We start from the raw sequence: 27,017 nt of genomic DNA on the forward strand, positions 1-27,017 counted from the left end.
CCTGGAACATGTTGTGTTCACATAGTTCATTGATTTTTTTCATATTGATAAATTAGAATTATGAATATATAGAGCTTCTTAGAGTCACATGCAGATCTTACAGATACAAATAAATATATCCAACACAGCATCAAATTTATTGATCTTAAATTGACAGAAATCACAAGATAATCTTGCTAACAAGGAAAGCAGTCACATAGATTGAGAGATGTGGGGAGCTTTCCAATAAGAAGCCCCTCCCAACGTTCTATCAGTTGTTAAATTTTCATGCTTTTATGATTTGATCAGCTTGAACTGTGTCTCAGGCTTGGCGCGCTCATTGCCTAATTACACGTGCAACGTTGACAAATGGCATTCCCTCCATGCCGCCAGCACACTGACCTTGTCGTGGTTACTAATGGCTGGCTGGGACTGCCTGCAGCGAGGTGAGCGGCTGTGTCCTGGGGCCGTGCGTCCAGGTCTGTGTTCTCCCGCGCCTTGCGTGTGTGTTTGGTCACGTGTCTGCCCTGTCTTGCAGAGCTGCAGAAACTGGAGGGCGGCAGTGGACCTGTGCGGACGCCTCCTCACCGCCCATGGCCAGGGCTACGGCAAGAGCGGGCTGCCCACCAGCCACACGACAGACTCACTGCAGGTTAGAACACCTTTCAGGTGCTGTCGCTTAACCTGGCTCATCACAGTGTGGGGACATGGACAGGACCGTGGCCTTTCATGCCAATAACAGAAAGTGTATTTCCACATCCTGCTTCTTTCTCTCCTAAGTCTGCTGATACCATACTCGGGCACTGGAATTCTCACTGTGCACTGTCAGGACGCCTGTGTGTGCTCCGGAAGCACACTCATGGGTGCTCACACTCAGTCTCATGGCGGGACCGGCATGGCTTTGGGTCAGCAGGTGGGTTCACCTCGTGACTGGCAGCAGCAGCTGGCCCGAGCGGGACTCCGAGGCATGTCTGAGCCTGTGGGAAACGGTGCAGGAGCAGCTGGTTCTGTACACCCCAAGGACAGAGGTCCATGTGCCATGGGTTGGCTCCTCTTGGTATAATATCACTTGCTCTGAAATTTAAAAAAAAAAAGAGAAAGGAATGCACAAAGTAGATTCATGAACAAAAGGAAACTCATCTGATGAGAAGGAACAGCCACAAACGTTGATAAAGTCTTACCTTTCCCTGGGAAGTTTTTAGCTTACATGGGAATCCTCCAGGACCGAACTGATCATCAGGTCCTTCAGAACTGTGAGGAGCTTTTCAAAGGAGCAGCTCTGGGGAGCCCTGACAGCTTAGCTATTTTCAGCAGGCTCCTCCTCCTTCTCCCTCTTCCCCAAGAGCTGACAAGAAGAGCCGCTCTAGCTTTAAACGCGCTTTCTGCCATCACCTGTCCATCCATTGGTTTGCTAAATCCTAGACTGTTTTTCTAGCATTTCTCTCACCACCGCCTGCAGTTGAAGCTCTCATTGCAGTGTTGCTTCAGCCTCCTATAGGAACTTACTTCAGGTTTCTTTATTCACATTCATTCCATAGACTACCTCCAAAAAAGTCTTAAATCACAGTTTTGATCGTCTCACTTTCCTGCTCAAAAACTATGCCCGGCACAGTAGCACGTGACTGAAGTCCCGGCCACTGGGGAGACCGAGGCGGGAGGGTCACCTGGGCCCGGAGTTCCGGGCTGTGGTGCACTTTGTTGGTCAGGTGTCGGCACTAACCCAACCCCAATATGATGACCTCCCAGGAGCCAGGGACCACCAGGCTGCCTAAGGAGGATGAACCAGCCTCCTTACACATGGAATCTGAAAATGCCGAAGTCCCAGGAGCAGAGTAGTTGGTGGTTGCTGAGGCTGGGGGTCGGGGGGAGGGCAGGCGAGGTCTACACTAGGAGCCAGTCTGAAATGAAGCTAGTCAAGAGCTGGATGGCTTCCCATTGCCTCCCATGCGAACTCTCATCTTCTCATGTTGTGTGCAGACCCTCAGACCATGACGAGATACGTATACACTGTGGAATGACTAAATCACATGTGTTGTCTCTCATGCTGTGAGTGTGTAGCGATTTTTAGTATACAGTACAGCGTTTGTAACTGTGGTCACCATGTCTGCAGTGGATCTCTTGAGCTTATTCCTCCTGCCTCACTGAATTTTGTTTCCTTTAACTAACATCTCTCAAACCTCCCCTGCCTGCCCCACTCCCCACCCCAGCCCCGGCACCGGCCATCTACTCTGCCTCTGTGAGTTCAGCGTTTTCAGATTCCACGTGTAAGTGGGATCACGCGGTGTTTGTCTGTCTGCGCCTGGCTTGTTTCATCTAACGTCACGTCCCCCAGGCTCATCTCCATCACCAACGATGGGGCTGCCTCCGTGAAAGCCGAGTGCCATTCCGTCGTGTGGCATGCCTCATCTACCCGTCCGTCCTCAGCAGACACTTGGTGAAATTCATTCTTCTCATCAGTAAAGTCAGATCAAATTAGGTCATTTCTAAGGAACCCCTTTTAATCCTAAAAGTCTCTGGCTCTGCAGCTCTCTAATGCACCCCAGATGCTGTCAGAGCACACTGCACCCTCAGACGTTGCCTTCTGTCCACTCTGTGCCTTTGTCCTGACGTTCCCTGAACCAGCAGACCCTTCCGTAGCCTGTGGCCATTTGAAATTCCACAGCCCTGAGAGCTGCCTTCAAAGGCAGTGAGCCAGCCCTTCGCTTCCCTCCTTCCTGCTCCCATTGCCCCCGCCCCGCCCCCAGCTAGGTGGCACATTCCTTTGGTGCCTTTTCATCTTCATGACATGTAGCACAGTGCTTTGCACGCACACCTGCTCAATAAGCACTGTTTACTTATTGAGTAAACAATTACATAAAATCATTCACATTGTTATTAAGCTCAATAGTAATTTTTTTTTTTTTTTTTTTTTTTTTTAGAGACAGGATCTCACTATGTTGCCCAGGCTGGACTTGAACTCCAGGCTCAAGTGATCCTCCCACCTCAGCCTCTTGAGTAGCTGGAACTGCAGGCATGAGCCAGCCTCAAGAATAATTTTTTAAACACAATTGTGTAAATACGCAAAGATAGAAAGTTAGGTTAGCCCTCATTTTAATATTTGAGAAATTAACCTCTAACACCAACTTCATAAGGAACAGGAATTTCTGAACTGGATATATGTAGATAATCTCTTATTTCCATTGTGTTTTGTGTTTTTAGCTTTGGTTTGTGAGGCTGGCGCTGCTAGTGAAGTTGGGCCTCTTCCAGAATGCTGAGATGGAATTTGAACCCTTTGGAAACCTTGATCAGCCAGATCTTTATTACGAGTACTACCCGCACGTGTACCCTGGGCGCAGGGGTAAGGCCATGGTGTTTGATGTTTGTATGTTTGTGTGTGTTTTGCTCTGGTTTGCTTTGGTGTATACATAATTTGGTGGCTGCAGTTTTCCTTATTTATCCAGTTTTGAAAGAGCAATTAAGTACCTAGCAACAAGCCTTGACTTAGGGAATGCTCCCACTCAGATTTACCGATGCCCTGACCTGGAGCACTCTGTGGTGCGTCCGTTTGTACATTCAGCAGCCACTTGTCCCGCACCTGCTCTGTCAAGGCAGCACAATTCGGTGCAGGGGCCAGTGGTCGACTCCCAAGCTGCGCTCCGCAGGGAAGAGCCATCCCATACTGGGGCCTGATGCGCAGAGACTCAGCACCGTGAAGCCAAATGCATCCGGCCACATGGCGCACACCCTGACATTTCCCATTTGTCTCTATCTGATGTAATTCATTTAAAAAATCTGCTTGTGGCTCATCCTTTGGGTCACAGTCACCACCATTGTTTGGAAAACACTGCGCCATTCTAGGAGGGTGACAAGAAAGAAACAGTTGGGAAGGGAGAGGGTGGGTCACGGAGAGCCGTCTGCAGCACTGTAGCCTTGTGCGATGCATGTCTCTAAGTGGAGAACCTTGCAAATATGTTTGAAACCTCTCATGTTCTTCTTAAATAGAAAACAGTCCTGGCAGGTGTCTCGTGAGGGCAGTGTAAGCAGCTGTTGAAAGCCCAGGCCCTGCTGTCAGGCATCCCTAGTTACATCCTGGTTCCCCCATGGACTGTAGCCTTGGGGGTGTGATGTGACATCTCTGTGTCCCAGCGTCCTTATTGGTAAAACAGAGATGACAGTCCTCCTTGCTTCCTGGGGTGTCATGAAGATTAAATGATGCCATGTGTAAGCTGATTAGAATGGCGGCTGCTATCTAGTACCAGCTGTATTTGCTGGTTTTCTTACTGTCTTCCGGATTGATCACTGGCCGGAAAGTCTCATGCCACCGCGTGCTGCAGGTTTGGTTGTCAGCATTCGTTGGCTGCGGCAGTGAGCCACAGAGAATGGTCCTGGTTGTCAGGAAACCCAGAGCCAGATTGGAGCTGGAAAGTCTTTAAAACCAGTGGCACAAGAGATGCAAAGGCCTGATTAATAATAAAATAATAATTCCTATAGAAGTCTCAGGAAGTTTAAATACACATTCTATTTAACTTGGGTGATACTAGTAGGTAAGTAGATGAACTAAAAAGGCTGGAAGTAAAAGCAAATCTTTCCACTTCTTTGTGTGTTTTTTCCTTAAAACTCCACTGTGTTTCTTTGGAGGGGTACAGGAGTGCCAGCTTTCTTTATTCTCAAAACTCCGCCCTGCTTCTGGGGAGGGTGCAGAAAGGAATGCAGACACCGGCTTTCTTTATTCTCTGGGCTCTGTCCTTTATCATCCTTACCTTTCTCCAAGTAGGGAATTGGTCCGTATTACTCTGAGTTATCCCGGAATTGATAGAGATTTTTATCTTTTCTTAGTATAAAGTGTTTTTGGCCTTTAGTCTTACTAGTATTAAAATTGTTTCTTCCTCTGACTAAGGGAATTTGCCCCATGTAGAAAAGAAAAAATGGAAAGGGTAAGTTTTAGTACCTAACATAGGGCATACATCAGAGAGATTGTCTTGTTGGGGCTGGCTTGATTTCATGGAAGTGAACTGACCAAGCGAAGGAGCCGCAGAGTCAGGAAGGACCAGTAACACTGCTGTCATTCCCGGCCTTAGGACTCCGTGTCATCCAGGGACGCAGACTCTAGTCCTTAATGTGTGACGCTTCCTGCCTACCCACCGGGCTGTCCAGTCCCGCTAGCCTTCCACATGACCAGGAGGAACAGGCCGAAGAGGCCGCGTGAGGGTGCATGTTCAGGAGCCCTGTCTGCTGTGGCGTGGCCAACAGGTGGAGGAAGTGGGGCCAGGTGGGTCTCGGGAAGTTGCTGAAGGGCTCTCGCTGGCGTTGCTGGCCAAGCAGGCCTTCCGTCCCCAGGAGTCTGGCTTTTGCTGCCATGAGTTGCATCAAGATGTCTTTACTTCTTCCCTGAAGTATTTCTTCTCCCACGCTCCAGACAGGAAGCTGCCTGGTGTCCTGAGCTCTGTGCCCAAGGAGCAGGGTTTTATCCGTCCTCTCTCCCCAGCAGTAAGTCTCATCTACGTCCTCCCAGCGTTTCATCCAGTCCACATGTGGGTGGTTCCCACATCCACTCGTGAGTTTGGAGAGGTACAGCCATTGCTGGTTATTCAACGGTACTTTTCCATCTTGTAAATTAGTTGGGCTCCTGATTCTGTCATGTCCCTTTCTTGTCTCCACTTCGTCGCCTTTTGAGGTCATGCTTTCCATGTAAGACCAAATTTCCAGTCCAGAAAGAGTGGGGAGCCTGTCACTTGATAGGTTGTGAAGAAAAGATGGAACAGTTAAAGGCATTGTTAATTGGGGAAGTTTGCAAGTGTTTCTATTTAATCAGTTATGCCTGGTAGCTATCATGGTCAAGAAACGACTGTTTTCGTATTTCTTATAAGGATCAGCTTTGTTTTCCCCAGCCTAAATAAAGCCATTTCTTCCCCCTCAGCCTGACTGTAGGCTGAGCATCTCTCAGACCCAGCCCTTCCCACATCGTTCATAGTCCTGGGAAGGGGCTGGACCCAGGTCTGTGGGACTCTGCCCGGGCCTCGGCCTGGGACTTCAGAGCTGATTTTTTAGGCATTTTTTCTTCTGCTAACAGAAATCTCAGGGCCTTGAACACACAGGCCTTAATTGAAACCACCAGCTACCCTGAAGCACAGAGCTGCACCAAGCTCTGCTTCCTTTTCCTACTGAGGGCCCTGTGAATTATAGATTCAGAATGACTGTTGTTACCTCACCTGCTTCTGACTTGATGACAGGTGGTTAAGAATGAGTGTGACTGAAAGGCATGTGTTTCCTGTAATGAGTGACCAAATAAGAACCCCCAGCTTGGCCAGGCGTGGCGGCTCATGCCTGGAATCCCAGCACTTTGGGAGGCCGTGGTGGGCAGATCACTTGAGGCCAGAAGTTTGAGACCAACCTGGCCAGCATGGTGAAACCCCGTCTTTACTAAAAACATAAAAAATTAGCCAGGCATGGTGGTGCACACCTGTAGTACCAGCTACTTGGGAGGCTGAGGCACGAGAATCTCTTGAACCCAGGAGGCAGAGGTTGTAGTGAGCCAAGATTGCACCACTGCACTCCAGCCTGGGCGACCGAGCGAGACTCTGTCTCACAAAAGCAAAGCTCTACCTCCCATTGGTCTCTAACCTTTACCTTCAGTCATTCGGGATGCCCAGCCTTGCCTTGTGTCCTGTTTTACAATGTCCTGAAGATTTCGTGGCCCTGTTTACCCATCTCTAAGTAGAGGATTTTGATGGAAATGAAACTGAGTTTCCTTTAAGATAAAGAATAAAAATCCGTGGGTTCAGGTAGAGAACTACCGATCATCTTCCTTCTCACTTGGAGGACGTGTTTTCCTAAGGACATGCAGTTGAGTCTGGAAAACATGCTTTGATTCTGCCTGAAATTAAATTGCATTGGTAAATGGATAAAGAGAAGATAGCAGCTCCACATCATTAAGCAGCTAATTTAAATTATGAAATAGACATAAATCATGCATATATATTTTAGCAAAAGTGTATTAACATTCATTCTCAAAAATATGCTGGATGTTTACTCATTTTTCTTCCCATTTTGTAGTGTAACAAAGCATAAATGTAAGATTTTGATGCATTCACTTCATTTTAGCTTGCAATATATAAGCAAACCAAGTTGTTAAAATGTGCTTTAAAAGTATGCTATAATGATAGATTTTATGAATGAGCTTTAATATATTTAATGTAAATATTGGGTGTAATTTTTGCCCATTCAGAATATTCATAACAAGACATGTAATGCATCGTGTGTAAAAACCATGAAGGTTTTTTTTAAAAAAAAATTCAACCAAGAAAGAAACAGTATTACGGTTGATGTGTTTATATGTCATTTCTAGCAATTTCAGCCACCTCCAAAGCTCACCCCATTTCTGACCCTGGCACTGTCTTTCACTTGATTGTTTGGACACTCCCTCCTGTGCACAGGAAGAGTGCCTAGGACGACGGGCAGGGGCTGACCCAGCCCCGCACCGCCGGAGCTGAGGTCCAGACGGTTCTGGGTGGGACCCACAAAGCCACAAGAAGCCAGGTAGCACTGCTGCTTACCTAAGCGTCCTCTCTTAATTTCCTTCCTTGCTCCTCAATCTCCACCCCCTTTTCCTGTTCCTCTTCCACTGCATTCATTGTTTCTTCCCCTCTCAGACCCCACGTCCATCCCAAGCACCCAGGGCCTAGCTCCATCCCTCCCCAGCTCCGTCCCTCCCCAGCTCCGTCCCTCCCCAGCTCCGTCCCTCCCCAGCTCCGTCCCTCCCCAGCTCCGTCCCTCCCCAGCATCGTCCCTCCCCAGCATCGTCCCTCCCCAGCTCCGTCCCTCCCCAGCTCCGTCCCTCCCCAGCTCCGTCCCTCCCCAGCATCGTCCCTCCCCAGCTCCGTCCCTCCCCAGCTCCGTCCCTCCCCAGCATCGTCCCTCCCCAGCTCCGTCCCTCCCCAGCTCCGTCCCTCCCCAGCTCCGTCCCTCCCCAGCTCCGTCCCTCCCTAGCTCCATCCCTCCCTAGCATTATCCCTCCCTAGCTTCATCCCTCCCTAGCTCCATTCATCCCTAGCATCATCTCTCCCTAACTTCATCCATCCCTAGCTCCATGCCTCCCTAGCTTCATCCATCCCTAGCATCATCCATCCCTAGCTCCATGCCTCCCTAGCTTCATTCATCCCTAGCACCATCCATCTCTAGCTTCAACCCTCCCTAGCTTCATTCATCCCTAGCACCATCCATCTCTAGCTTCAACCCTCCCTAGCTTCATTCATCCCTAACACACAGGTTCCAGGAGCGGAGTTGGGAGCTTCTTGCATCAAGCCTTTTATCAGAGTTCATATCATGGGTTGCGGGGTAGTCATTGAAAGTTCAGATTTGTGTTTGGAAGCCAGCTGGCTGAGGGTGGTGAGCAGATTGTCCACATCTTTTCATTCACTGGAAGTCCCCTGCATCCCTGCAGGACACACTTACAGAGTGTGCAGCTTTAGTGCCTCAGACTTCACACATAACTTGGCAGCCGAGCTCTTCTGTCTAGAATTGTCATGCGGCTTCAGTAAATGCAGAGGAGCGGTAGTGGTCATACTGGTAGAAGATGTCAAAACAAGAGGAATAAAAATAGTGTGCAGAAAACTCACTCTCAGCCATGGTCTTATCTCTGAAAATTGAACCTCAGTTTTATAGTGATACCCTGTGTCAGGCATCTTCCAGGACAGAAAAAAGATAAGCATAGCCTCAGGTTGCCTTTCCTATTGGTAGTTCTCTGGTGTTGAAATAGAAGTTCCCTATCTGTGAATTCTTCAGCTAGTTGAGGTAGAGTGCTCTTTAACTGCACAGGAAGTCACTGTTGCTTCCAGATTGATTTGTGCAAATTCAGATATTTGATTTTCTGTGTTGCCCGCATCTATTTGCTGTTTACTTTTATTTTACTTCTTTTTCTGTTCTAATAGCTTTTTAATAAAAGCTATTTACTTTTATTCTAACCCATTACTTCTGCATCTTATTAGAAACTCTGGGGATCCAGTTGAATCTACTCTTTGCTCAACAAAAATTGATATTTATTTAAATACAAATATTAAATACACAGGCAATTAACAAATATTTTTTCATGTTTGCCTTAGACATTTTTTTTAACAAATGAAAGCACCTGTTGCTGATGCAGCCGGCAACACTCCTTCCCACTCAGTCGCTCCCAGAAGCACTCACAGCTTCCAGATCAGGTTCTCACGTACTCACTTCATCTACACACACATACATGCGCACAGAGAAGTATGTGCAGAGAGAGAGAGCGTATTGTCTTACAAGCTTTGTAAATGTACATCGTGAGCACATCTTTTTTCATTTGGTTTTATTTCCCAACTACCATTATTCATTATCAATCCGTATCTGTATCTATAGGATGAACAGTTAGGATCTTTCCAACCTTTGGCCATTATGAGCAATGGTGTTACGGGCACCCTTGTACATTTCTCTTTGTACATGTTCAGGAATTTCTCTAAGGTATAAATTCAAGGTGGGATTGTGAAAGTGACCATGCTAATTTCCACTCCCAGCCACAGTGTGTGAGTTTCTGTTTCCTCACTCTTGTATGACTAAAGATTGTCAGACTTTCACCAGTGGGTCTAAAATTCTACCTCCTGTCACAAATTAGGTCTTTCTGATTTCTGCCGAATTCTGTGTCCTTCGTCTGCAGACTTTCCTCTTCGGTGACTCACTCTTTGATAATCTTGGCCTGTATTTCTGTTGGGTTATCTTTGTTATTAATTGGTTGGGGTTCATTCTACATAAGTAGGTATTTAATCCTTCATTCGTTTCATATTTGGGAAATATTAATATATTCTCCCATTCTGGGAAATACTATCTTCAACCCTGGAAAAAAAAAATTCTAATTTAAAAGTGCAAACATAACCTTTTTTGTTTGCAACGTAACACATTTTAGGAGTACCTTCTTGAGTCCACATACCGTTATATCAGGAATAATAAATGCAAAGCAATCATGCCTTTGTCATTGCCAAGTAGGCTGAGACAAGTGAGGGCATTTGGCAGACAGCTCTCAGAAACGTTTCCTGAGGGAGCTGCTGCACACTGTTGGGACCGTCCGCTGGGCGTGGGAGGAGCTCTGAGAGACGCAGTGTTGGGAAGAGAGTCTGTCACCGCTGCTGACAGGCAGCTCTTCACCTGGAGCTTCCAAGAGCTCCGAGGCAGCCCCACAGAGCCCCTGTGCATACCTGTTGAAGATGCTGTGTCCCCTGGCAGAGTCTTGAGGCCCTATACCACCTGCTGCCCTGCTGTATTCAGTCGAGTGCACTGGGCTGCACTGAACGGGATGCTCCCGGGATCTTCTCCCACAGTCTTTGGCCCTGTAGACAGACAGACTCTGATCTCCCCACAGCTCAGCCGTCCACTTTCACTGGTACCTCAGCATCCGCAGGGAGCAAACCCTCCCAGGAAACCTCCTCCCCAACCCCAGAGGGTGGCAAGGTCGCCACGGATGCCCACCTTTTCCCAGCACCAAAAGTATTTTTGTTTTTGTTTTTGTTTGTCTTAAATGTTAATAACTTCATAATTACTATTCACATTAGGGCTTTAAAATACCTTTCCAAAAGCCTACAGTTTCTCTCTTGAGAGCCATTCTTCATATGCCTGTACTAGCCTTCTTTCTCTAACTTTCTTTTAATTAAATTATTTATTTTTTAAACTGTTAGACTGTGAAACAGATTATTTCTCCTGCTATAGGGTTTGTAGTCGTGAGAAGCACTGACAGGGATATCCATGAACAACATTCCTAGATCACTCATTGCGTTTTGTATGAACAGCTTACATTGGTGTGGTACGTGTTACAAATGACGAACCAGCGTTGGTACAGCATTGACAAATGTTCATAGTTTACACTGGGGTTCACTCTTGTACACATTCACTATGTTAAAGAAAATTAAATGTCCATTCCTGACGCGGTTAATTTCATCCTCTCTCAGTTAAATTTCTCCAGACCCCCACCACCAGTTGTTTTTAATCTGTTGTTTGGAATTATCCCTCTCTCTCGTTCCAAAGAAAAATTCATGACGGCAGTGAGCATGTAAGCTTTATAGTGCTTTGAATTTTTAAAGTACCACATTCTTCATTCAGTCACTCACTTCAAGTTTCCTCGCAACTAGAGGCAAAACAGGCCAAAAATTCTTCCCATTGGAAGTAAAGCAACTTGATTCTCCTCACTGTGCTGTTTAAAACGTGCAGTGCGGCTTCTAATACAAAATTCAGATCTGTACGTTTAGTCTAACTTACAGGAACTATGACTTCATATGAAATCGTACTCGATGACTTAATCCTTTATAGATTACCATCAAGTCAAATTAAAATTAAGGAGGCAAACACTTAAATTAATTGGATGCCAGATCTCTCTGCTCCTGTATCAGCTGTCAGCTCCTCTGTGTGAGTGAAGCACACTGTCACTGGGTCGTCTTTCATCCCTTTTTATTAAACTCCCTCCAAAATCATGAAATTCACATTTTGAGTTCTCAAATTAAATTCTGAAACTTTTTTTATCAACACATAACCATACGTGATATCTCAGAATTAAATTTTCAGCATGTTTCAAATGTCAGATTTTATTTTTCATGGCAAAATTACCTCACCTTGCAGAGTGACCACGTTCTGCTTGAGTTCGATTCCCGGTCATAATGCTTCACACAGAATTCCTAGGCATTCATTGTTGGACATGTGATTGCTGGTTCATTTGTTTGGAGAAGGCTTATTAGTTCATCTTACTGCTTTTCATTTTGCTCACCATTTTGATGAAATTTGGCATTTTCAGTCTTTTCTTAGAACAAACTACTAAAAATATGAGAACTTTCAGTTTGGGGTTCCATATCTACTGAGAACACCCGAATGGAGACCTCTCCTTACCCTGTCTGCACAAGGTACAGGACTCAGCCAGTCGCTGGCTGTAGCTGGAGCCACGTGGGGTCGCACGTGGCTGTGACAGACTCACCGTCCAGAGGCAGTGACCCAAGCCTCGTTTGTCTTCATGCTTCAGCCCTTTGGAGACTTGCGTTCAGTGAAGTATTTCCATAATAAATCTTTAAGGTATTTCTTTCTCTTAGGACTTTCTCACTGTCTTTGTGTGAGAAACTCTTAAGAGAAAAATGTTTTTTAAATTGATAATGCCACATTAAAGTAAAAACTGACTTGTTGAGAGCTGTCAGTGTGACACTGTGTGCCTGGCCGGCACAGACACCAAGCAGTATCCCCAGCACTGAGCAGAGAGAAGCCAAAAGCATGGCTCTTCCTGCTTGCTGAAGTCAGGATCGGGAAGGGCACACCCAGACAGCGGAGACAGAGGGAAAGAAATACACGGCAGTCTCCCCAGCAAAGCATTCGCATAACTTGAAAATGAGATGGAAACGCCAGGGCAGACTTTTAAGTTTGTGCCTTATTGAAGAAAGGGTAGAGCTGCTAAAATTGGGCCAAGGGTCTGGAAGCACCTGCAGCCATATTCTCTGAGGCAGGTGCCACAGGCATCCAGACATCGTCACGTCACTCCTGCTCTGGCCTCACAGCAACCTAGCTGCATCCAGGGCCTCCCGCACTAGTTTGCAGGTGACACAGGAGGCTGCAGAGGGGCTGTGGTCCACCACGTCCACCAGCACAGACAGCTACTGAGTGGCGGCAGGGGGTGTACTCCACCCAAGGGAAGCTGAAATGCCATCTTTTTGCCTTTCATTTCTCACTGCCCAGTACCAAGGCCCGGGCAATTCCTGGCACATTTCTCTTTTCTATCGTAGTAGTACGAATTTTCAGCGTAACAGGGGGCTGTCTGATACGAATTTTGTAGGAGTATTTTCATTTAATGTTTTCTACATGATAAATGAGAACCCTTCTACAGTATTTATACCAGCCTAGAGTTTGGCAGGTCACAACTCTACGTGGGAATCTTACAGAAAAATAGATCCACTAGGAATTGTTTTTCCTCACAAATTTTGACTGTCTCTCCTATTTTTTCCTTTCCAATGTTCTTTCTCCCTGCAGGAGAGAGACAGGCCTCAGGGCTGGTGTGGAAGTTCTTGCATATTTCATCTCACTTGACAGCCACCTCAGCATGGAGGATTTCACTGAGATTCCCAAGGTAGCTCTTCAGAGGCAGGGGCTAGGTTTGGTCACTGAGAGAATCAGCTTAAGGGTATTTTTATGTGCATTTACTTAAGACAAAAGTATGCGTTATGCCAAAGCAGCTTCTGTATGTATTTTGTTGAAGAAGGGAGTAGTTAGGTTGAGGACACGGACCGGACCACGTGGCTGTCGTTGTGAGTACCCGGTGCCAGCCTTCTGCCCAGCACCAGGAGCTGCTGAGTCAATGTCAGCTCAGTGAAATTCACACGCCCTGCCTGGAGCTCACCGGCTGCTTCCATTTATTGTTTTTCGTTTGTTTGTTTTAATTCTGTGATCCATATATTTTTCCTAGGAAGGGGTGACTTTTTTTCTGATTTAATTTCCTACGTTTTTCTCTTTCATATAAAGTTGTAGATATGTTTTTCCTTTGGATTTTTATTATTTAAGCTTTTTAGCCTGCACAAGACTTTTTCACTAATGCAAGTCAATCAGGAGGAAGATCTTTTTCCACTTCAGTGTTCACTTTGCTCCAGGTATTTCTAAGAAGGGCACAAACAATGACAGAATGTTTAAGGAAGAACCTGGCCGGCTTGGGTCACCACTACTGTCTTTCCTGGTTTTGTGTCTGCCTGGGGAGGGCCCAGCTTTCGGGTTCCCACTGAGGGACATGTGAAAGCGGATTGCTTGGGGGCTGCTGCCAGACCTTCCGGCTGACAGTCTCTGCAGAGCTGCTGACAAGTGGCCTGGTGGCCATATGTTGGCAGGTTTTCATGAATTGGGATTAGGGAATGTTTGTTTACTTGATAACCCATTGTCCACAAGGAGGGGCGGCAGCATGAGGGAACAGTGCCACCATAATGAGGACACAGCCAACTCCCTACCCTGCTATAGAACCCTGGGCAGTCCCCTTCAGGCTGCAGTTTTCCATCTGGACTGAGGGACTGGCAGGTGGAGCAGGAGAACTGATCACCCTCCATGGGAACAAGGATGCCCAGAAGTTAGAGTTACTATGGCAGAGGTCAAAGGGAACGGGGTAGAGGCAGTGAGGAAACAATACGTACCTAGCAAAGGACATTTTCCTGTGTGGTATGTAATGAATGCACTAGATGTGGTACTGATTACCTGTTTTCATTTGATCCTAAGGAATGTCAGTGTGCATTTTGAGACATTATAAAAATATAATTGCTGTTACCTGATAACCTTTGAGTTAGTGAATTTCAATTTCACATCAGTGAGGTCCTGTTTTATGTTTTAGAGCAGTGCTTCTCCATTGCAGCGTGCACATGAGTCACCCAGCCTCTTCCGGAGAGCAGGCTTGGACACAGCAGGTCTGGGTGGGGCCTGAGATCCTCAAGTTCTAACAAGGGCACAGGCGATAAGATTGCAGCTGGTCAGAATGCACCTTGAATCAAGTATTAATATTACTCTTTCAGCTACAGCTGGCCACTATATTTAATAGTATTTCTGAGAAAAAATGTATATATTTTAAGTTCCAATTTGAGATCTCAAGAACACAGTCCTTCCCCTCAAAGATATGGATCTGATTTTATCTGTTTTCATGTGGCAATCCCCATATCCAAACCATGTTCATTAAAAACTCCATTTTCCATCTAATGTCTGGGAGACACCATCTTTATTGTATACTAAATTATATACATAGTTGGGTTTATTGCTCCTTTTTGAAATTTATAGAAAAATCGAGTAGAGAGTTCCATATACCCTCTTTTCTTCTACACACAGTTTTTAATAACATCTTGCATTTTTATTAATATCTATAAAAATTTTTATTTGCGGAGTACTTTTAATTGATAAATCAATATCAGTACATTGTTATTAAAGTACATAGTTTACCTTAGGGTTGGCTTTTGCTGTTCATTCTGTGGGTTTCAACAAATTCCTGATGTTGCATGTTCGCTGTAGTGTCATACAGAACAGTTTCACTGCCCCGTGTATGAATCCCCCACCACCCCTGGATTAACCTCCCACCACCCCTGGATTAATCCCCTCACCACCCCTGGATTAACCCCCACCACCCCTGGATTAACCCCCACCACCCCTGGATTAACCCCACCACCACCCCTGGATTAACACCCCACCATGCCTAGATTAACCCCCCACCACCCATGGATTAATCCCCCCACCACCCCTGGATTAACCTCCCACCACCCCTGGATTAACACCCCACCATGCCTAGATTAACCCCCCACCACCCCGGATTAACCCCCCACCATCCCTGGATTAACCCCACCACCACTCCTGGGAACGTCAAGTCCTTCCATTGTTTCACGTTTTCCAGAAGGCCTTAGAGTTGGACTCACACAGTATGTAGTCTTTTCAGATTGGCCTCGTTCACTTAGGAATGTGCATTTATAGGTCCACCATCTCTTTTTCTGGTTTGATAGTACATTTCTTATCCGTGAATAATATTCCCTTGTATGGATATACCACAGCTTATGTATCCACCCCTCTACTGAAGAATATGTTGGTTGCTTCTGGTTTTTGACAATTACAAATAAAACTGCTATAAACATTTTTTTGCAGGGTTTTGTGTAGATACAAGTTTTCCAATCTTTGGGTAAATCCCTAGGACTGTGATTGCTGGATCTTACAGTAAAAGTACTCTTAGCTTTGTAAATATCTGCCAGGCGTCTTCCAAAGCTTTCACACTGTTTTGCATTCCTAAGAGCAATGAATGAGAGTTCCTGTTGATGTTATTTTTTGGATTTTTAGCTATTCTAATAGGTGTGTAGTGTTATCTCATTGTTTTCATTTTAATTTGCAGTTCCCTAATGACATATGATGAGCATCTTTTTATATGCTTGTAATTGATAAATCTTTATTCGCAAGCTGTCTGTTCAGATCTGTTGCTTATTGATTAATTGGGTTGTTTTCTTGTTGTGGTTTTTTTTGTTTTTGTTTTTGTTTTTGTTTTGAGACAGAGTCTCACTCTTGTCTCCCAGGTTGGAGTGCGGTGGTGCAGTCATGGTTCACTGCAGCCTCCAGCCTCTGTGCGTAAGCAGTCTTCCCACCTCAACCAGTGGAGTAGCTGGGACCACAGGCACACACCACACCTGGTTAATTTTTATACTTTTTGTAGGGAAAAAAAAAAAAGCTGCTTGCCTAACTTTTTGTATTTTTTGTAGAAACCAAAAAGCAATTTGCATGCTGGGATCACAGGCATGAGCCACCACACCTGGCCCATTGTTGATTTTTAAGAATTCTTGGTATATGTTGGATACAGGTTCTTTATCAGATAGGTGTTTTACAAATATTTTCTTCCTATCTGTGACTTGTCTCTTCATCGCTTTAACACTACATTTTACAGAGGATACATTTTTAATTTTAATGAAGTCCAACTTACTGATTTTTTTCTGTCATGGATTGTGTTTTTGGTGTTGTATCTAAAAACTTATGCACAAACCCAGGTCACCTAGATTTTCGTCTGTGTTCTATTCTGGAAGTTTTATGGCTTTTGCACTTCACATGTGGGACTGTTTCTGATCTGAAGTTAACTGTTGTGTAAGATGTAAGATCTGTGTCTAGATTCATTATTATTATTTTTTGGGGGGGGGCATCCAGTTGTCTCAGCATCATTTTTGGAAAAACCTGTCCTTTCTCCACTGAATGACCTTTACTCCTTTGTCAAAGATCAAGGTGACTGTGTTTGTGAGGACCCATCTCTCGTCTTTCTGCTCTGGGCCATGATCTGTTTGCCCATTCTTCTGCCAGGACCACACAGTCACCCAGTCTTTTTCATGATAGCTCTGCAGTGGCTCTGTAAGGTGGGCGGTGTCAGCCCTCCAGATTTGTTCTCTTTAATACCATGTTGGATATTGTGGGTGTTTTCCCCCTCCATATTAACTTTAGAATCATTTTGTTGATAACCACAAAATAATTTGCCGGAATTTTTTTTATTGGGGCTGCATCGAATCTGTAGGTCAGGTTGTAAAAACTGATATTTTAGCAGTATCGTCTTCCTGTTTGTGAATGTGGAATCTCTCAATTTATTCTAGTCTGTGAATTCTTTCATCAGTTTTATAGTTTCTTTCTACAGCTTTTTTTTTTTTTTTTTTTTTTTGAGACGGAGTTTCGCTCTTGTTACCCAGGCTGGAGTGCAATGGCGCGATCTCGGCTCACCGCAACCTCCGCCTCCTGGGTTCAGGCAATTCTCCTGCCTCAGCCTCCCGAGTAGCTGGGATTACAGCCACGTGCCACCACGCCCAGCTAATTTTTTGTATTTTTAGTAGAGACGGGATTTCACCATGTTGACCAGGATGGTCTCGATCTCTTGACCTCGTGATCCACCCGCCTCAGCCTCCAAAGTGCTGGGATTACCGGCGTGAGCCACTGCGCCCAGCCTCTTTCTACAGCTTTTATGCATATTTTGTCCAGTTTATACCTGGATATTTCATTTATTTATATGGAAATGATACTGCATTTTTAATTTCAAATTCCCATCATTTATAGTATCTAGGAAGCCAGTTGACATTTGCGTATTAATCTTGTATCCTGTAACTTTCAATCACTTACTAGTTTAGAAGTCTTTTGTTCTTTGAGATTTTCTTCGTAATGATATGAACAAGCAGTTTCAGTTCCTTCCTCTCAGGCTGCACCTTTGCTTTGTTTCCTTGTCTTTGCATTAACTCCCACAGATTTTGATAAGTCGTATTTTTATCTTTACTTAGTTCACAATATTTTCACATGTCCTTTTACATGCAGAAGCACCCCCATGTCCATGGGTAGTTGTCAGGGGAAGGGGCAGATAATCTTCTGCCGCCTTCTCAGGTGAAGTGGCTCGCGGGAGTCCCACAGCCTGTTTTCTCCGCATCCTCCAAACTGTATTCCAGATGGGAGTATTAACAGCTAGTCTATAAATTGGGGTTAAGAACTACCAGTAGAGGTTGTTTCTGTGCTTATATTATGGAGCTTGAAGGGTTCCTGAGATCATCTTTCCCTTGAAGTAAGTGATAAACCACACAGGAGTGATTACAGCCCCTTCTCTACACGAGACAGAAGGATGGAAGTAACACAGCTTTCGTGTAACTTACCATGTTGGGCTGGTTTCACAGTGACATGACTTACATTGGAGGCCAGTCCCCTGTGTCATTATGCTGTTAGTCTAGAAATGTTGATTTCTAGGAAACCAAAGTTACTCAGGCTGTAACTTAAGCTCAGTCATTCTCTTAAGATACAGAAATTATTTAGTGGCATCAAAAAAGAAAGTTTAAACATTTTAAGTTCAATAATTGTTATCTTTCTTTTCTCCAGGCTTATAGTCATAATAGAACTATTTTCCATAGTGTCCCTTAATTTTGACTATCTTCTTTTTGGACCTTTTTTATTAAAGAGCCTAAACATAAAGCCCATTTCAGTGTGGTTGTGGCACACTCTCAGTAATGGCTAGTGAATAGACAGATGGACGCATTGAGACCCAGAGATGTTAAGTGGCTTACAGAAGTCACATGCTTGTTTTCTCACCATCTTTCAAACTATATTCCAGATCTGAATATTCATCACTTAGGCCTATTTTGAAAAGCGCTTTACTGAATCTATGTGATTGCCCTCTGCTGGCATTTCTCTTATTCTTTATCTCATTTCTAATCAATACATGCTATTTGATCTTTCAATGATTGTTATGTACTTAGTATACATATTACAGATTGATTTCCAAATCCTGTTAGAAGAGAACATAATAGTAACAAATACTTCCCTTACCTGAGAGATGAGGCAGCCACGTATGGTACAATATCAAGGTAGTTTCTCTTGGGTGTCTTCCTGTTTTTAGCACACTCACAGCGAGGCGGCTCTGGGCGATGGATTTTTCAAGTCCAGTCCCTTGCCTCCTATTGGGACAGCTCAGAGGCAGAACATAGGCTCCAGGGCCAGGTGGAATCCAGTGGGAGGCCCATTCCCAGGCCCAGGCCTGAGACTTACCTGTGCTCAGTTTTCCCCTCCTACCCACTGGGTTCCCCGGGAGCAGTTCCAGAACCACTGGCTGGCTTACAGCTTCTCCCTTCCGGGTCTCCTTCTGGGGAACCCAACCTAGGAACCTTGCATTCGAGCTTGCTAAACTAAAGAAATATTAGAGAATACCTGAGCATTCTAGTTTCTCTTTTATTGAAGGAGGGGTTGGTGGTCTCTACGTTTCATTCATTTGGGAGTGGTTTGTAAATGATCACAGTTTAGCTATGGAAAGCGTGGTGACAACCACCTGTCTCCTCTGATCATTGTCTAGACATACACAGATAGAGCTCCACAGAGAAAACCAGCATGTATTTTATAGCTGACACCGTTAAATACTTCACAAGAAATAAAGGGATCTGTCATCACTTCTGCTGGGACATCTGTGACGCCTCCTTCAAGTGTGCCAAGTATGAATGTGCGCTCAGTATGGCAAACAAACTCACTCAGCGCTGATTGGATTCCAGGCTCCATGGTCCCCTTCTCCATGCGCATCCTGCACGCGGAGCTTCAGCAGTACCTGGGGAACCCGCAGGAGTCGCTGGACAGACTGCACAGGGTCAAGACTGTCTGCAGCAAGGTAGGTGACGCTGCCATTCTTCCCTGCCGCGCAGGAGAACGCGCCCTCCATGCCCTCCCCACAGGACGTGCCTGTGCGGTTTCCCGCCCGTCCTGCCCCGTGCACCACTGCTGCTTCTGCTTTCGGAGGCTGGGTGACCCGGTTTGTGTGGCCTGGCAGTCGTGGCTCTTGCTGAAGCCTTTTTTAGGGATGCTAAGGCTTTCTAGCAGAGCTTGAGTCCTGTAATTCTTAACTGCTTGCTACTATGGGAAGCTGAAATGCAGAGGCATCTTTCTTGCTGAGGCTGCCGGCTAAAGCTTCAAGGTCAGTGTGCCAGACCACGCCTGCATCCCACAGTGCTCACAGTCACCTGCCAGGTGCAGACAGAGGTGCTAGAGCAGTACTGAAAGCAATCATGGTTTCAGCTTTCACATCAAAGTAAGTGGTCCTGCATTATGACAGCTATCACTCATGATCCTAACTCCAAAGGGAGAGTCAGAGTGTTTTCCTGACTCATTCTTGGTTGTGAAGTCACAGTTAATGTGGGAGGCACCAAACCAGCACGTTATTACACTAACTGACATTGGGAAGAAATGTGGGACCCAGAGCCTTCACTGTTTATGGGCTGTTAGGTTATTTGTCTCAGATTAGGAATGATCCTGCCTTTGCTACCCACGTCCCAGTGTTCTGTAGAGGTTCGATGACACCTCTCCAGGTGTGCAGAAGTGCTGCAAAAACTGTACCAGCAGGCGGGTAGTGAGCAGGAGCAGCAGCATGTTACCGTTTTTGGGAAAACTGAGATTCTTCTTGCCACGTTCCTCCTCTCACTTGCCAGCAGTAGTGATGGAAGTTCTGCGGAGTTCCCAGGTGATGTCTTTGTCAGTGGCCCTGGTGAGGAAGGAAGGGCCTCCTTACCCATGGAGGAGTAGCAGGCACTTCCCGGCACCTGGTGCCCTGGGCTTTGTGCGCACTTCCATTCTTTTAATACCATAACGTGAAAGGTAGAAAGAAAACTGTTTGCTTTCTATACTTTGATCGGATGATGGAGAATCATGTTACCAACTTTTTTACATTGCAACACTTTTCTTGAATCTTAAAACAGGGTTTAATTTTATTTACAGAAATAGGAAGCACATGACTTGAAATTGAGAAATTCTAAATCAATGACTTTCTAAATTGTACACAATTTTTTTTGTTATCCTGCATGTCACATTGTGGGAAATCTTTATAGCATTTGAGAGAGGAAGTTCCGCATAGGTGATTTGCCAAGTGAGTTGAAGCAGTTTTGCAAGTCAGCCATCCTGGTCCTGGAGTATTTCCTATTTCAGTATTATGCTTCTTAAATGCACACTACAGGCTGGGCGCAGAGGCTCATGCCTGCAACCTCAGCTACTCGGAAGGCTGTGGCACAAAATCACTTGAACCCAGGAGGCTGAGGTTGCAGTAAGCCGACACCGAGCCACTGCACTCCAGTCTGGGCAACAGAGTGAGACTCTATCTCAAAAAAAAAAAAAAAAAAAAAAAAGCATACTCCAGTGTAACGCTCAGGGAGCCACTCAACAGCAGCAGGGACAGTGGAACAGAGAGCAGGCGCTTCCCACAGTACTGCCAGGCACCACACTTACTCTGCCTGACAGACACCTGTGCCACGTTCACGATGATCCAGCCACTGCTCTGAGTTCCAATATCAACTCATTTAGTCCTTGTAACTACCCTGTGAAGGAGATGTTATTACCCCAGTTTACATATGGGGAAACTGAGGCATGGAGTGCTTAGCTAACTTACTCAGGATTACCAGTTGAACCCAAGTCATCTGGCTCTAGAGCCTGTGCTCTTCATCACTTGCCCGCCTTCATCACTGTAACGTGTCCCGTTTGAAGGAAGGAAGACTGAGAGTCCTCTCTTCCACCCTGTACCAGCATTTCTGCTCCAAGAAAGGACAGTGCTGTTCGGGGTCCCTGGACACCTACACAAAAGACCCCTGTGCTGAGTGGGGGTACTGCCCCTTCCCACTGGCTGACATCTGGAGATGGGCTCAAGCCTGTACTCTGCCGTGCCGGGCCCTTCTGAGACTCCAGGTGACAGCAGTTGACAGCTAAGCATTGGGGGGGTGGGAGAAACCGGAAGGATTAGTGCAGTCACATCCTAGGGACGTTTCTCTTGGGCTGACTGGGTGGGACCCCCACCAGTGAGAGCGTCATCCTGCCTCCCGTGCCTCCGCCGCCTCTCATCGCATGAAAACATCACCACACTTCATGCAACGCTCACGTTTAAAGGTGCACATTTTTTCTATGGCATGATCCAAATATAAGCCAGCATTTCTTGTGGTACTTAATTGAGGAAATCGCAATTTGTTCTAATCCTGGAAGAAAAACAAGCAGTTGGATTTATGGAAAGATGTGTGTTGGGCTTTACCTTAAAGGATTTTCATGGTTAATTTCAATATGTAATGTCTATGTGTTCCTTTATGTGCTGACTTAAAATCTGACCCCTTCTTAAGAGAGAGAACTCCACCGTGGCACAGCTGGTGGATGCCTGGGCAAGGAGGGAAAGACGCAGCGCGTGACCATGCAGTCAGCCTTGTGTCTCTGCCACCTTCTGCAGCATAAGCAGCGCAGTCCTCAGCTTCCTCTCTCACTTCCTTGCACATCAGGGGCTTGAGGCAGCACGCGGGGCATTCCTGACCTTTCTGTGGCTAGTTCGGTGTTTGACTGAAGCGGTTTTCATGTGGATGTGAACACTGGGCACGTAGGCACTTTAGGACATGGAGTGACTTGTCTCCCCGCTGTCCGGAACAGCTCTGTCTGAGCTTGTTCATTTGTTCATGCAGCAAGTGGCCATCAGCATCTACTGAGTGTCACATGCTGGCAGTTCAGGGCCGACCGCAACACAGCTGCGCCCTCAGTGGGTTCGCAGTCTGGTAGACGATGCTTGTTTCACCCGCTCCCTTTAGGTTTGCAGCCATCACCAATACATCATGATCATCCAGAATTTAAAAAGGGAAAGTCTGTGTTACGGTAGAATTTCTTTACTTAAGAAGTGTGTCTCGGTCCGTTTGGTAGTGCCATAAAGGAATACCCGAGAGTGAGTTATTTACAAAGAAAAGGGTTATCTTGGCTCACAGTTCTGCAGGCTGTACCAGGAGCACGGTGTCAGCATCTGCTTCCGGTGTGGCCTCAGGAAGCTCTTCTTTTTTTTTTTTTTTTTTTTTTTTTTTTTTTTTTAAACAGTCTCGTTCTGTCACCCAGGCTGGAGTGCAGTCTAGCAGTCGGCTCACTGCAACCTCCACCTCCCAGGTTTGAGTGATTCTCCTGCCTCACCTCCTGAGTAGCTGGGATTACAGGTGCCCACCATCACTTCTGGCTAATTGTTGTATTTTTAGTAGAGACAGAGTTTCACCATGTTGGCCAGGCTAGTCTCGAACTCCTGACCTCAAATGATCTACCTCCCTTGGCTTCCCAAAGTGCTAGGATTACAGGCATGAACCACTGCACCTGGCCAGGAAGCTTTTAATCATAGTAGAAAGCAAAGGGGAAGCAAGCGTGTCACATGATTAGAAAGAGAATAGGAGGAGGAGGGAGGGGGAGGCACCAGGCTCTTTTTAACGGCCAGATCCCAAGGTAGCTAATGGAACCAGAACTCATTCATTACTGTAGGGAGGGCACTAAGCCATCCATGAGGGATCCACCCCCAGGACACAGACACCTCCCACCACGTCCCACCTCCAACACTGGGGCTCACATTCCAACGTGAAGTTTGGGGGACGAATGTCCAAACTGCATCATGGTGCGAAATCGAACCATATGAAAAGCCAGCCCGCCACTCTTCTGCCAGTGCTGATTTGGTGGATGAACGTAAGCAGCTTGGTGTGGCCTTCGGGCCCCTCTGCTCTCCACTGGTGAATAAAGAGAGAGGTCAGACCAGAGAGTCTCCACGGTTCTCCAGCATGAATGCTTGGATTTTCCCAGACCTTGACAACTCAGGGAAATCCTCAGGAAGTCTCAAGGATGTGCTAGCGAGGCCTTCACAACTCAGGGCAGATGTGTTCACGAGGCCTCTTCCTGCATGGACTGCTCTTTGCTGTGTTGTTTAAAGCATTCACCACAGCTGCCCCAAACCACACATAGCCTGCTCAGGACACGTGCTGTGCGTCCCAGCACTGAGGCACCGTGACATGTTGGCGCTGCATGGATGTGCGAGCTGCTTTCTGGTACCGGGCACCGTGCCGAATGCATTATGTTGATCACCCCTACTAATGCCCACAGCACCTCCAGGTGGCTTTATTATCCTCAGTTCCCAAATGAGGAAAGCAGCTTCAGGGAGGTGATGTTTCCTCTGACGACCGCAGTGATGGAGCCTGGCTGAGCCCCGCCACACAGTTCTGGAAACCTCACACTTGAGCCACTCTGCTGTTCTCTGTGCAGTTAAGACTATCAAGAATGTGGCTTTTTCCTCCAAATACAAAATCTTCTCTGATGCCTTTTAAAGCAGGGGCTCTAACGTTTGATCTTAAGTGTCACTTAAACAGTTACAGAAATTTCAGCAATCCCTACCGCACTTGCTTCTGCCAAAAACTAGTCTCAGTAGTTTCAGGGAAGTATGGACTCTTCCATTGGGTGCGGAGAGTGAAGCAGAGTGAAAAAAATGAGTCTAGAATGTTAAACATATTTCCTTTGGTGCCATTTTCCGTTAGCTCCTCCCCCTCACTCAGGCTGCCAAGGGAAGCTGCATGGGGAAGCCGCCTGCTGTTCTGTACGGTAATTTCCAGTCCCCGTTCCTGATGGGCCACACCCAGGCCGATCCCTGGAGTCCTGGACGAACCTTCCTCTCAGGTCTTCGGGGGGACTTGAGCAGGCAGGAGGCCAGTGCTGGGGCTGTACTCAGTGGCAGGCGGCCGACCAGGAGCCTTGACGCTGATCTGAGATGCTTAATTCAGGGACATTCAACGAGACTGAGATCGTTGTTTCTAGAAAGAAAGCACATAAGTTATCTGGTTCCTATTCCCCGAAGAACTCTGCCCCATTTGTTTTCACTGCTTGCGTGGTATCTCTTGTTGATCTTCAAAGGGGACTTTCGAGGCTGGAGGTGAGGAATGACTGTAGAATCAAATGCTTCAGAAGGGGGTAAACAGCAGCACAGGCACCACGTGAGGACAGTGGAAGGTTTTCATGCTGTAGTGATCAAGTCAGGCAGAGCATTCAGGCTGCTCAGAAAATGAACGCACTGCCATTCGTACAGAAGTGTGCTGAGCCCTGCTGTCTGATAATTGCCACTCCAGCAGAAGTCAAGTCTTCTCAGGTTCAATTCCCAGCATGGATTTCCCACAGGAAAAGCAGCAGCCCTAGGTGACAGCAGTGAGGTGCGGGAGGCTGTGGGAGCGGCTGCGAGTGAGGCAGCAGGGCCGCCCCATGGTCGCTCAGACCAGGCCTCACGCAGGGTGGAGCTTGACATTCAGCTGGTAGGGGAGAGGCCAGAACAGAGCCGTCCCAGTCATCTCTGGCCTGCCGCTCATGAGCGTCGCGTGGTTTGAGAGGTGGTAGCTGCTGAGATAGCAGAGGAGGACGCTGGTCAGGGTGCCGGCTGTCAAGCGTGGCGCAGCCCCACCAGGTGGGGAAGTGCTGGTGATAGCACATTCATTTCAAAGCCAGACTTGTAATTACAGTATGACCGTGATGGAATAAGTGATATTCATCGGAGGAAGAATGTCCCCATGTGTTAGTGGCGTAGACAATGTGATGAAAGGTCATTTTAATTCCCCTTTTATTGTCCACGTCTCACTTAACGCATGTATTCATTTTATCTCATAATAAAACCTTTTGCTGTTGAAAAAGTGAGGACCATGCGAAAATAAAGGAAGCCGGGGTACAGCCAGTTAAGCAAGGGCAGAGGGCGGAGGGCGTGCCAGGAAAGGGGAGCCCCATGGGACTCTCGGGGCCGACTGTTCCTGTGTCGAACATTCACCAAAGACTGATTCGAGTCTGTTCAGCACGTGTGTTTTAGATTAGAACCATGTTGCGAGTTTTCATATGGGGCCCAGTTTTAGGATTTCACTTATGATCTTTACAAACTACTTCTGAGTACTTCATTGTATCTGTTGTCTTTGAGCCACTGAGTGAATCGGTAAATGTTTGGTGCAAGTGTGATTTCATCAGTGAAGAAGAAAATACACCACAATTTAAAAGAAATTTCCCGTACTACCGTGGCTTGGTAAAATCAGTGCCTCCATCCTCTGACCCTGCTCCTCCCACGTCCCCAGTAGGCTGTCTCCCTCTTGGTCCTGAGAGAGTGTCACAGACCCTTTGGGAAAGAGCTGAGCAAACACACTTCTAAAAGCCATTTGCCTCAGTAGACATAATCCATACGTAATGACGCACAGTTCGATTGTAGCTTCATTCATCACTCACCTGCATGCACCCGCCCCGTCTTGAGTTGGGCTCCATCCCTCCCTGCAGTCTGCAGCCTCCAGCCTCCCCAGCTCAGCTTGGCTGAGAGTTCCATGTTCATAGAACTGCTTCTTTGCAGACTCACTGCCAACTGGAGGAGGCAGAGGATAAGGTACATTTTTGTGCACTCTGGAAAAGAAATGTATTCAACAATGTCAGTGTAGCTTGCTTCTGTCTTGATAGTTGCTATTGTAGTCGTAAGAGCTTTGTAGGAAGAGTTAATACTTTTCTAAAAGGGGTTTTGACAGATGGACATCTTCAGTTTTGTTGTCTTATTTGTAAGCAAAGTTAGAAACATAAGCAAGAACAGGCGTGGTGGTCCTCTAATACCGTCAGGGCCAGCGCTCAGGGCCCAGCCCCCGGCACACCGACAGCGGCCAGTTGCTGCCATCACCACGTCTGACCCAGAGGGTTTGTTCGCCCTGCTTTTCTGCTGCTCCTGCAGAGAACAGATTGATTGTGGCTTAATCAGATGACATGGGAGTGATTGGGAGGTGGAGAGAAGAAAGGCCGAGTGAGGACGGCTGTCCATTGAGACTGAGTCCCTTCTCATTGCCATTGAAGCCCAAGCTCCTGTGTGCTCAGATGTGCAAGCAGGAGCGTGGCGGGAGCGGGGCAGCACTGGGCATCGGGGCTCTCCAGAGGAATGTCTTGACTCAGCTGGCAGTGGAAATTCACACCTTCAGAATCCTCTGGAGTTCATCGTGGCCAATCCTGAGACGTTGCAATGTATGATCTGAATAGAAAGAAGGAAGTATATTTTCAAGGGGTGAGGGGCCCAGAGGACACTGTCCCAAAAGCAGTGGTTGTGAACGCGGCTTTGGAGTCAGTCTGACAGTCTGGAAACTTCCAGGTCCGCTCCGACATGCCAGCTACATGACCAGCTGTGCAGCCTGGGTCTGCCTCAGCCTCCTTTCTGCAAGTGAAGAACATGGCTGATACCCAGGGTGGCCGGGGGCACATGTAAGTGACCGCACGGTCCCTGGCATGTGGTCAGTGTTTCATGATTCTTG

The 27,017-nt window shown here is 46.6% G+C and overlaps 1 protein-coding gene across 3 annotated transcripts in view; it reads left to right on the forward strand.

The window, feature by feature from the left end:
* TRAPPC12 (trafficking protein particle complex subunit 12) overlaps positions 1-27,017 on the forward strand; it is a 92,881-nt gene that overhangs the window by 40,440 nt on the left and 25,424 nt on the right. For all 3 annotated transcript variants that reach the window (XM_074393532.1, XM_039462255.2, XM_039462259.2), the window contains 3 exons: positions 518-631; positions 3,178-3,316; positions 19,470-19,582. In XM_074393532.1, coding sequence (XP_074249633.1) covers positions 518-631; positions 3,178-3,316; positions 19,470-19,582 — 366 coding nt within the window. The remainder of the gene's footprint in view (positions 1-517; positions 632-3,177; positions 3,317-19,469; positions 19,583-27,017) is intronic.

Source organism: Saimiri boliviensis, chromosome 1 (assembly GCF_048565385.1).
Source record: "Saimiri boliviensis isolate mSaiBol1 chromosome 1, mSaiBol1.pri, whole genome shotgun sequence".
Classification (NCBI taxonomy): Eukaryota; Metazoa; Chordata; class Mammalia; order Primates; family Cebidae; genus Saimiri; species Saimiri boliviensis.